This window comes from Myotis nattereri, assembly GCF_964212035.1.
Source record: "Myotis nattereri genome assembly, chromosome: 3".
Lineage (NCBI taxonomy): Eukaryota > Metazoa > Chordata > Mammalia > Chiroptera > Vespertilionidae > Myotis > Myotis nattereri.
Window position 1 is genome coordinate 35380142 of NC_138077.1, and position 12836 is coordinate 35392977.

Here is a 12836-nt window from a genome sequence, read left to right on the forward strand (position 1 = left end):
AAGTTAACAAAAGTGAGGAAATAAATATCAGAGCAGAAATAAATAAAATAGACTAGAAAAACAATAGAAAAGATCAATGAAACTCAGAGCTTTTTTTTTTTAAAAAAGATAAAATTGGCAAATCTTTAGATAGATGATGAAGAAAACAAAAACAAAAACAGAAGACTCAACGTCAGAAATAAAGCAAGACATTACAACAAACACCACAAAAGTAAAAAGGAATGTAAGAGACTGCTATGTACAATTACGCCTACAAATTGGATAACCTAAAAGAAATGGGTGCATTTTGAAAAACAGGCAGCCTACCATGGGTGAATCTGAAGAGACCTACAGCTAGAAAGAAGACTGCGTCAATAATAATAATAAAAAAAAAAATTGCCAACAAAGAAAACCCAGGGCCAGATTGATTTTACTGGTGAATTCCACCAAACATTTCTTCTCAAACTTTAAAAAAAAAAAAAGAAAATAGTTTTATGAGACCTGCAACACCCTGATACCAAAGTCAGATAAGAATACTACAAGAAAGGGCCCTAGCCGGTTTGGGCTCGGTGGATAGGGCATGGGCCTACAGACTGAAGGGTCAATGGTTCAATTCCAGTCAAGAGTACATACCTCAGTTGCAGGCTCCTTCTGGACCCAGGCCCTGGTCAGGGCGTGTGCAGGAGGGAACCACATCAATATTTCTCTCTGTCTTTCCCTCTCTCTTCCACTCTCTCTAAAAATCCATGGAAAAATATCCTCCAGTGAAGATTAAAAAAAAAAGAAAGGAAAATTAGAGTCCAATATCTCTGATGAACATTGATGTAATCCTTCTCAATGAAATATTAAACAGAATTGAACATCATGTTAAAAAGGATCAATTATTATTTATCCCTGGTATACAAGGATGGTTAAAATATGCAAATCAATAAATGTTATACAACACATGAACACAATAAAGTGTAAACATCATCTCAGTAGATGAAGAAATATAAATAATATAGAATAAGTATTAATAATAAATGATATATCTTAAAAGCCAACAGCTCACATCATACTTAACAGCAAAGAGCTAAAAGCTCTTCCTCTAAGATCAAGAACAAGACATGGGATGCCCACTCTCTCTACACTTCTATTAACCTATTACTAGAAGTTCTAGCCAGAGGAATTAGTCAAGAAAAAGAAATAAAAGTGATCCATATAGGCTAGGAAGAAGGAAAATTTTTCAGTTTGCACATGGCATGATCTTATATTCAGAATACCATAAAGCTTCAATTTTAAAAAATATTAGAACTTATAAATGAATTTAGTAAAGTTGCAAGATATAAAACCAACATAAAAATTAGTTGAGTTTCTATACACAGCTAACTATATTGATTTTTTTTTAAAAATAGAATCCCATTTACAATGACATTAAAATAATAAAATACTTAGAGATAAATTTAACCAAGGAAGTGGAAGGCTTGTACACTTTTACCTTTCAGATACCCTAAAATGGTCTTAGGGATCGAGGGCTTCAGAGAACACACTTTGAGAACTACTACTCTAAATCAATGGTTCTTACCTTTCCTTTTGTTTTTATAGTAAAAACAAACAATGTAATATTAATAAATTGATTAAAAAACTATAGTGGTAATGATAACTGTCACCTACCTAAAGCATCTAAGGTGGCAAGTGTACACTTTTATAACATTATTTTGTATAACCTGTACTGAGAAACAGTGAGAGATGTATTCTTGTACTCATTTTATAAATGAGGAAATTAATAAATCTGAAAATGTTGGACTAGTTTTCCAATTAAAAAAAAAAAAGAAAAGAAAACTGTAAACATTGATAGAAAAAATTGAAATATATATATATATATATGTATATATATATATACATATATATCAGTAAATAAATAATATATCCTGCTTTAAATTAAAAGAATTAATATTGTTAAAATATTCATGTTATACAAAGTAATCTATAGATTCAACGGAATCCTTATAAGACTTTCAAACACATTTTTTATAGATATAGAACAAACAATCCTAAACTTTGTAAGAAACCAGAAAGATCCTGAATAACCAATGCCACCATGAAATAATAAAAAAAAAAGCTGAGAGCATCACACATCTTGATTTCAAACTATATTAAAAGGCTATAGTAATGAAACATTTTGGTATTGACATACAAACAGAATAATGATCTGTTTGATATAAAGTTATCAATGAAACCAATCCAATGAGTGGTGAAACAGAATCAATGAAACAAAATAGAGGGCCCAGTAATAAGCCCATGCATATATGGTCTATTCCTTTTGACAAAGGTGCCAAGAACACATAATTGTGGGAAAAACTGGATATCTACATGCAAAAGAATGGAATTGGACTCCTATTTTACATTGTTCACAGAAAACCTCAAGATGAATTATAGACCTAAGTATAAGACCTGAAACTGAAATACTTCTTAAAGAAAACAAAACAAAAGGGAATACTTCTTGACATTGGTCTTGCAATAGTTTTTTTGGATATGACAACCAAAGCATATGGAACAAAACAAAAATTAACAAGTGGGACTATATTGAACTAAAACACTTTTGTATAGCAAAGGAAACAATCAACAAAAAGGTAGCCTATGCAATGGAGAAGATGTTTACACACCATATGTTTGACAAGGGCTTCAATATCTAAAATATATAAGGATGCCGAAACCGGTTTGGCTCAGTGGATAGAGCGTCGGCCTGCGGACTGAAAGGTCCCAGGTTCGATTCCGGTCAAGGGCATGTACCTGGGTTGCGGGCATATCCCCAGTAGGAGATGTGCAGGAGGCAGCTGATCGATGTTTCTCTCTCATCGATGTTTCTAACTCTCTATCTCTCTCCCTTCTTCTCTGTAAAAAATCAATAAAATATATTTTAAAAAAATAAAATAAAGTAAAATATATAAGGAACTCATACAATTCAGTAGCAAAAAGACCACAAATAGCCCAATTTAAAAATGGACAGAGACCTGAATAGACATTTCTCCAATGAAGATGTACAAATGACCAACAGATACATGAAAGATGCTCAGTCTCATGAATCATCAGGGAATACAAAGCACAACTATGAGCTATCACCTCACATGGGTTACCAATTAAACAAGATATAGCAAAAGCCAGCAAGGATGTGAAGGGAAGGTAACATTTTTAAACTGTTGGTGGGGATGTAAACTGGTATAGCCTTTATGGAAAATAGTATGGAGTTTCCTCAATTAAAGAAACCACACAGAACTAGCATATGATTCAGCAATACCACTTTTGGGTATATATCCAAAATGAATGAAATTGATACATAGAAGAGATACCATATTGTTGTATACATAATACCTATAATAATAAAAGTGTAATATACTAATTAGACTGAATAGCTGAATGACCTTCTGGACATCCTTCCGGATGACCTTCCAGACAAAGCAGGGGCTGCAAGGGCTGAGGCAAGCCATCGCGGCTGCGAGGGCCAAGTCCCTTGCACGAATTCCATGCATCGGGCCTCTAGTATTAACTATATACTATGTTATCTTTATACTGGGAATTACTAGCCAAAATATGAAATCAAACTAAGTGTTTATAGTCTAAGTAGAGGCCTGGTGCACAAAATTCATGCACTCGGGGATGTGGGATCCCTGGCCCAGCCTGCACCCTCTCACAGTCTGGGAGCTCTCAGGCAATGTCAGACTGGCAGCTTAGGCCTGCTCCCAGCGGGGAGTGAGCCTAAGCTGGCATTGGACATTCTTAGCACTGCTGCGGAGGTGGGAGAAGCTCCCACCACCACCCCTGCACTGGCCAGCCATGAGCCCAGCTTCTGGCTGAGTGGTGCTCCCCCTGTGGGAGTGCACTGACCACCAGGGGGAAGCCCCTGCATTGAGTGTCTGCCTCCTGGTGGTCAGTGTGCGTCATAGAGACCGGTCGTTCCGCCATTGGGTCAATTTACTTATTAGCCTTTTATTATATAGGATGAATGGATAAAGAAAAGTGGGGTATAAAACATGGAATATTATTCAGTTTTAGTGAAGAGCATGCCATTTGCAACAATATAAATGAATTTTGAGGGCACTATGATAAGTGCATTGATTCATTAAGCCAGACCAATAAACAGAGATACTGCATAATATCACGTATATGTGGAATCTAAAAAAAAAAAAGAAAAAGAAAAAAGTTAAACTCATAGAAACAGAGTAGAATCCTAGTTGCCAAGGATTGGGGGCTATAGGAAATGGAGTGATGTTGGTCAGAGGGTACAAATCTTCAGTTATAAGATGAATATCTTCTGAAGATCTGATGTACAGCATGGTGACTGTAGTTAATATACTGTGCTGTATACTTAAATTTTGCTGAGAGATTAGATATTATGTGTCCTCAACACACACACTACACACACAAACATACACACAAAGGTAACTATGTGAGCTGATGGATGGGTTAATTTGATTGTGATAATCATTTTATAATATACATGTATATCAGGTTATCGTGTTTTATACTTTAAATATATACAATTTAATTTGTCTATTAACACCTCCAAATCCTCACCCTCCTCCCCTCCCCCCAAAAAACAAAAACAGAATAGAATACAGACCACTAGTCTTATTCAGAATAAAAATAAAAACAATAGAATTCTTTAATCACCTCTTCCATAAAGTTTACATGGTACTGATGATTGATCAAACTAGATATTTTTTAAAAAAGAATAGAAATAGCATTTAATAATATAGAAAACAGCAGGGGCATTGTATATTATTACATCTTCCTTTTAAGCTGTGTTAATAGACCTACTATTTGTCTCCAGCAATGTCTTCCTTTACTATTGTATGTATTTTTTTTTCATTGTGTGTACTTTTATTCCATTTTTGGAAGTATTTCATTTTGGTTTTCTTGAATAAACAGGGTACAAAAAGTAACAACTATGGCTGAAAAAAAATTATGTATGGGCAAAAATAACAACGATTATCAAATATTCACTTAGGTAATAGTTTGGATAGCAAAAAAAATTCTCATAAGAGGATATATATATATATATATATATATATATATTTTGGGGGGGGGATGGTGATCTTGTGAATTCCATCATAAAACAAAACAAAACTTTATTGGATTATAATCTTTTAATTTCCTTGTCAGAGTCTGTTCTAGGTTCTACACATATTTTTAACAGATTCTTTTCTAGGATATCATAAGCAAAAATATATAATATCACTATGGATTATGGGATATGTGTAGAAGTAAATATATGGACTTTAGCATGCACACACATAAAAATAATTTCATATTGCTTTGAGAAGCTGTGGTTGGTTTTACCATGATATACTGATTTTATTGTATATCATTGTGGTCATAGCATCATGCAATTTGGCATTTAATTTGTATCAGAATGGGTTCTGTCATTATTATTTGCAATAGCAGCAGCTATATGTTAATCACATAGTTTTATCTACACTCATAAAAGAGAAACATGGTAATTGGCGTACAACCGCTACCCTTTTCATTGGCTGATCAGCGAGATATGCAAATTAACTGTCAGCCAAGATGGCGGCCGGCAGCCAGGCAGCTTGAAACTAACATGAGGCTTGCTTGCCTCAGTGATGGAGGAAACGAACGTTCCCCGCCTGCGGCTGCAGGCCTCTGAGCGGGCAGTTTAAGAAACATTGTAACAAATACTGCCGGACTTCAGCCAGCAGATTCGCAACATTGTAAGCAAAGGCCAGAAACCTACTTTCAGGAGCGGAGGCCTAAGAGCTGGAGCCAAGCCTCAAGGTAAAGCTGGCCCAAAATAAAAAAGAAAAAGAAAAAAAGGAGCGATTGGGAACTTCAGTCACTCCCAGCCTGAAAACAGCCCTCAGCCCCTCACCCAGACTAGCCAGGCACCCCAGTGGGGACCCGCTCCCTGATCCAGGACACCCTTCAGGGCAAACCAGCCGGCCCCACCCATGCACCAGGCCTCTACCCTATATAGTAAAAGGATAATATGCCTCCCGGCACCGGGATCAGCGTGACAGAGGGCAGCGCCCAAACCCCCTGATCACCCTGCGGCTCTGTGTGTGACAGGGGGCGGGGCCCCAACCCCCTGAGCAGCCCTGCTCTGTGCCTGATAGGGGGGAGCTCCCCAACCCCCCCCCACGGGCCCTGCTCTGTGTGTGACGGGGGCAGCGCCCCAACCCCCTGATTGGCCCTGCTCTGTGCATGACAGAGGGTGGCGCCGCAACCTCCCCATCGACCCTGCCTTGAGTGTGACAGGGGACGGTGCTCCAACCCCCCAATTGGCCCTACCCTGAGCGTGACTGAGGGTGGCATCTCAACCTCCTGATCCGCCCTGCTCTGTGCATGACAGGGGGTGGAGCCCCAACTCCCCAGTCAGCCCTGCTCTGAGCCCAACCAGGGGCTGCACCTAGGGATTGGGCCTGCCCTCTGCCACCCGGGAGCAGGCCTAAGCCAGCAGGTCGTTATCTCTCGAGGGGTCCCAGACTGTGAGAGGGCACAGGCCGGGCTGAGGGACCCCCCTCCCCCCCAAGTGCACAAATTTTTGTGCACAGGGCCTCTTGTCTATATATAAAAGCCTAATATGCAAATTGTCCCCACGAGAATTCGACCGGGAGACTGATTGCTCCCTATGACGTGTGCTGACCACCACGGGGCGGCACAGAACGAAGAAAGGCCACAGCCGGCAGCCAGAAGGAAGGCCCTGGCCGGCAACTGGAAGGCCCCTGTTGGCCCTATTGCCAGCCAGGCCTAGGGACCTTACCCATGCAGGGATTTCATGCACTGAGCCTCTAGTATGAAATAATAGTAACAGTAATACAGAACTGTCTCAACCAGTATGACTCCTAGTTTTTGAACTGAGTTTTAAATGGATTGTGTCCATAGAAGGATCAGAACAAATAAAAGAGCTCGTTGGAATTAATCACTCTGTTCTCTTCAGTCCCACAGTGCTTTGTTAATTCTTCAGAACTTAATTCATTCTGTTTTGATTTAGTGCGATTTCTGCGCAAGCTCATCACCTCTACCTAACCGGGAGTTTCTTGTGTAGTGGCCCATCTCATTCATCTTTCATATCCACAGCTATTAATAATTGTCCATATATGAAACAGTCACAACTAAAAAGAATAAAGATTTTCTTATCTTTTTATAATGTGCTTTTTAAATTTCTTTCAGAAATTTGATACCACTGTCCAAAAGCGAAGATGACACAGAAATTTCAAAGACGATTAAGGCTCAGTGGACTTCTCTGGGCCTAGATGATGTGCAGTTTGTAAATTACTCTGTGCTGCTGAGTCTGCCAGGCCCTTCTCCCAGCTCTGTGACGCTGAGCAGCAGTGGCCAATGCTTTCATGTTAATGGCCAGCCTTGCGATGGAGAAGCCAGAACACACCGCAGCCAAGATCTGCTCTCCTCATATGCAGCCTATTCTGCCAAAGGAACTCTCGAGGTAATATGACCATTTGTCTCTGTCAGTTACAGTGAAATAGAATTAGAAAACAGCAGCTTTCATCTAAAGTGAACTAACTGGCAAGATGCAACATACAAAAGTAACTGTTAAAAGTCCTCAGTGTGGAGATGCCAGGGAAGGAAAAGGAAGATTTGGATTGCCTGGCTCTTGACTTGTCATATTTGGAACGTGAAAACACGTTAGAAGAATTTAATTCAAAAGTGTTGAACATGTGACTGAGTCATTCACATTTCCCTTAGTACATAGAGTACATGTTCATTTCATTCTTTGTTTTTGAAAGGCAGATTTTAATAGATTGCTATGGACAGAAGGAATAGAGGTGAGGGCAGTGGAAAATTGACGTGATTATTCACACTTTTAAGATTTGAAATACAGTACTTCCACTTTCTTAATGGAAAACACCTGAGCTAGAAGGCCAGCTGTGGGTTATTGCTTTGTTATTTTCTGGGTTAGTTTTTGTTGTTTTTTGGTGCTGTGTTTTTTTGGCATTGAGGTTAAGTGCATGGCTTCTAGAGCCACATGGGCTGGTTTCAGTCTCAGCTCTCGGGCTGTTTCCTCAACTCTGTAATGTGGCTAATAATATTTCCAATATCATAAGGTTGTTTTGAGAATCAAATTGACTAATATATGTAAATCTTGGAGGACAGAGCCTAGGCCAGCAGTAGGCAAACTACGGCCCGCGGGCCGGATCCGGCCCGTTTGAAATGAATAAAACTAAAAAAAAAAGACCGTACCCTTTTATGTAATGATGTTTACTTTGAATTTATATTAGTTCACACAAACACTCCATCCATGCTTTTGTTCCGGCCCTCCGGTCCAGTTTAAGAACCCATTGTGGCCCTCGAGTCAAAAAGTTTGCCCACCCCTGGCCTAGGCCGTAGTAAAGACAATTTGCCAGTTAGATACAATATATAACTGGTCACTAGTTTTCTTAAATAACAAGTGGTCTGTTTCCTTGTAAAAAAATCGACTTAATGAGTACATTTAGTCTTTTATAAAACTGTAGATTGCTTTACTTAATACAAATGAAATAATGTTATGTTTCTGATTGTTGTTCATTATTGCCGCAGATTTTTAAGAATCTAACTTCTGATTAGCTCTGATTAATATATGAAATATTTAACCCGGATGGTATTGCTCAGTGGTTGAGCATCGACCTATGAATCAGGAGGTCTCTGTTTGATTCCCAACGGGGCACGTGTCTGGGTTGCAGGCTACATCCCCAGTAGGGGGCGTGCAGGAGGCAGCTGATCAATAATTATTTCTCATCATTAATGTTTCTATCTCTCCTCTCCCTCCCTCTTTCTGATATCAATTAAAACATATTTAAATATCTATTCAATAAAGGATCTAATAAGGTATTTATATGGATTTTTAAAGCTCTAGTTGTATTATGATTTTCAAAAGCAAAGCAATTTGTAGGTGACTGTTTTACATGCATATGGAGTACTTGCATATTTTATGTACATGTTTTAGACAGATGTATTATTGATACTCACATATTCTAATTAATAGAACACTAGTAATTTTTCTGCATCCCTTCAGATCATTTCCTAATTCAAATCAAGCTTGAGAGGTTGCTGCTGCTGATTCAGGCATACCTAATTTTTTATTTTGAGTACATTGTGTTTGCATGAATTTCTATCAGGCAGAGCCATTAACAAGTTCCTAAATTATTCTAGTTTGACTGCCAGCAAAGCTCCCCACTACTTTGCTTTTGACAAGGTTATTTGTAGAAGAGGAGTGCCCCTTTTCTTTGAAGAGCTGTCATGTCCATTCATCATGTGACTATTTGGGATAAGCTTCCAATTTTTGCTTTTTGGTAACAGTCTAAACAGCATTTGTGATATCTGAGATCTACTTGGAAAACCGGCACAGTGCCAGCATGATGGATGGTGTACTTTGCAACTTCTTTGTAATTCATTGTGCACTGGAAAGGTGACATTGTTTACCCCATCATAATGACAGGTGGGTTAGTGAAAGGGTCCTAAGGAGAGTTGTCCTGTCAGATGCAAAATACATATTAAAATGGATACATACATAATTTAGCATGAGTGAGGTTAGCTTTGGGGAGTAAACAGTAATTTATATTTTTATTAAAAGGCAAATACCCACTATAATATCATCATGCTGTTAAAGACATTGGTAGAGTGTTGACAGTGTCTAGTCAGTTTTACAAATAGAATATATGACTTCATGTAATCCCTGTGCAATTATGTCTGTGTCCTTTGTGAAACCCACACAGATGCAGAACGCAAAGGGAACAATTAATATTTAATATGGGTTGGTCAGGTTGGGTCAGCCATGTTTTTAGTTTTGGACAGGGGATTTGTTTTTATTCCAATACATTTTATGGGTTTTAGAGTGTTCTTTCTATTAAGTATTCCTTTGTGTCTGAAAGACAAACCCAATAATGCAATTTTGTGTAGAAATTTATTTTCACCAACTGATTTACTGTGCTTAAAATATTGATATCAACACATTTATCACTGCCCCATTCCTCAGAGAACCCAGGCTAGCACCCTTCCTGATCAGGTGCACAACTGTGGGTTAGCCACTTCAATTCTGTAAGCGTTTGTTTTTATTTTTATAAGAGGAAACATACTAGTATCCCAAGTGGTTGTGGGAAAGAAATTATAAAAGTCACGTAAAGTGCCTGGCACTTGGAAAACACTCTATAAATGTTATTATTATTATATGGAATAAAGTAGACACATTCAAATGGGATAAATTAGGAAAATATCAGAACTATCTACCATAAGATTTGGAAGCACAAACTTTTTACCCTGCTGTCTGACTATAATGGTCCTGTATTCTATTTAACATGACAAATATCAATCATCAGGAAGGAAAATGCTTTGAATATATATATATATATATATATATATATATATATATATATATATATATATGTCTAAGTGACCATCTGACTGGCCAACCAGCCGGTAGGTATTATGCACATTGACCACCAGGGGCAGACAATCAATGCAGGAGCTGCTGAGCAGCAGTGACTTGGCAGTGGCAGTGGCAGTTCTTGGGTGATGCACCTGGAACCAGAGGGGAGGGAGCCCAATTCCAGGGTGTGTCACCCGAGAACCACCCTCTTGCAATCCGGGACCCCTGAGGGGATGTCTGAGAGCCAGTTTTGGCCCGATCCCCACAGTCCAGGCTGAGGAACCCCACCTCCCAGAGGGACCCTGCTCACTCCAAAAACTACCTTTGCGCCATGGCTCCACCCCAGGTGCAGCAGCTGCGGGGGGACAGCGGGAGGTTGACTTCAAGGCCTGTCAGGCCAGTTTCTCCAGTCCCGCCCCATTGGCCACCTTCTAATTAATTTCCTTTCAATGTGCACTAATGTGAGTAAATAATAGACTATATATAAGTCCCTGATTATATTTTTAATTAAAAACTAAAAATCAAATAAACTAGGAATAAAGTATTTGTTTTTAATTTTTACATTATTATTTTTAAAGCCTCACCTGAGGATATTTTTTCCATTGAACTTTTTTAGAGTAGAGAGGAGGGAGGGGGGTTGAGAGAATAGAGATAGAGAGAGAGAGAGAGAGAGAGAGAGAGAGAGAGAGAGAGAGATAAAGAAAAAGAGAGAGAGAGAGAAACATCCATGTAAAAGAGACACATGACACATTGACTGGTTGCGTCCAGCATCAACCAGGGCCAGGGATGGAGCCTGCAACTGAGATACCTGCCCTTGACTTGGAACCAAATCCAAGACCCTTTGGTCTGTGGGCTGACACTCTATCCACTGAGCCAATCCATCCAGGGCAGAAGTATTTCATTTTAGAACGCAGAATTACAAATTCTGTCAAGTTGGTCCTGAAGAGCAGTGTTATCTTTGTTGTGTAAAACCTCAAGAAAGAGTTTAACATATGGAATCTGAACACCATCAAATAATTTGTTAAAATGTCTTAAAATATAAAAATATAACCACTGCATGGAATCTTTGAATAACTTGCAAGTCAGATGTCTATTTTCGCATGGCTAGGAAAACATTGTCTTCCCGTTTTATTTTTAATATTCTTAAACAAAAACAAACTTATCAGTGTTATGACAAAAGGCAAAGCTATATGCATTTGGCTCTGAAGGATTCCTGTTATAGATAAAAATTTCAGAAGCTAAAGGAGTGGAATAGAATTGTATGAGTATGAAGATTAAGCTACTTTCTCACCAACAGAAAATGTAAGCTTGGAGCTGCTTTTCAATGTTGAAAATGATTTTGCTTTTTTTTTTTTTTTTGTCTTTCTTTTCTTCTCTTGAGATCTATCTTTTGATCAACATTGAAAAATTGTGAGATAAATAGCTGTGAACACAATTGTATTAAAGTTATTAATTTTAAAAAAATACATATAATACCTTTGCCCAAATCCCATGTATTCCTGATATCATGAGCTTTGTGCACTGAATTAACAAAACAATTTCATAACTTCTGCTAATTTGAGGATAATAACCATGGGACTAGTTGCCACATATTATATATATATATTTTTTCCAGTATTTAAAATTTAGACAGAAACATTTACAAATAAAGAAGTGACCTATCACAACATATTGTCATAATTAAATATTTGTGAGAAGGGTTACATCTTTTATGTGGGAAAGAGGACAAAAGCATATAAAATTAAAACAAATATGGACATTTTAGTTAGAAAGTGTTTTACTAGAGACTTCTAATTTGACTAAAGTTACCTGTAAAGTTTCTGAATCTCCATAATTAAGTGTAATTTGACAGAAAAGTCTAGGTCAGCCTTTTTATTTTTACTTTTTATATGATTTAAAGCATACTACTTATAAAACTAAGTGGTAATGTAACTTTTCTAGCAGATTTAATTTATATTTTAATTTCCATAAAATGCTAGCATTTAAATATGTCGTTTGCATGTAAGATTTACCTCCCTTCAGAACTAGAGAGATCTGTGCAAAAGTTGATCCTTAGGTTTATGCACTATTTTGATACACTAAGATAAATTATTTTAAAAGGCAGAATTCTGTCATATTACTTTCACTGTCTCCGGGAAGAATTCTCTTGAATGAATTAGCAACTCCTTCAATATCCTTGCCTTAATAAGTTTAATATTATTTATTAAATAAAGTTTCCTATGATTATTAATGTTTTCCTATATATTTTAATTTGATATGGAAAGAGTAACTGACTAATATAGCACTTAGCCAGCTGGGTCTCCCTAATAGAGCAGGAAGCCATCAACATTCAGTAAATACACACTGAGTGCCTCTTGGATGCCAATCACAGGGGACAAAGTAGTTAAAAAGAAAGCTTTGGACATTGTTTATATGTAGTTGGAAGTCTAATGGAAGAAACTGGAAGTCTGGTAAACAATTATAAAACTCCATGGCTTGATACTGCTAACTTAAAACA

General features: G+C 37.8%; 1 protein-coding gene across 2 annotated transcripts in view; it reads left to right on the forward strand.

Moving 5' to 3' along the window:
- The window catches only part of NLGN1 (neuroligin 1), a gene marked incomplete at its 3' end in the record, with an annotated part of 2013512 nt that overhangs the window by 1496991 nt on the left and 503685 nt on the right, over positions 1 to 12836 (forward strand). For both annotated transcript variants that reach the window (XM_081087461.1, XM_081087460.1), the window contains exon 3: positions 7150 to 7423. In XM_081087461.1, the coding sequence (XP_080943587.1) occupies positions 7150 to 7423 (274 nt within the window). The remainder of the gene's footprint in view (positions 1 to 7149; positions 7424 to 12836) is intronic.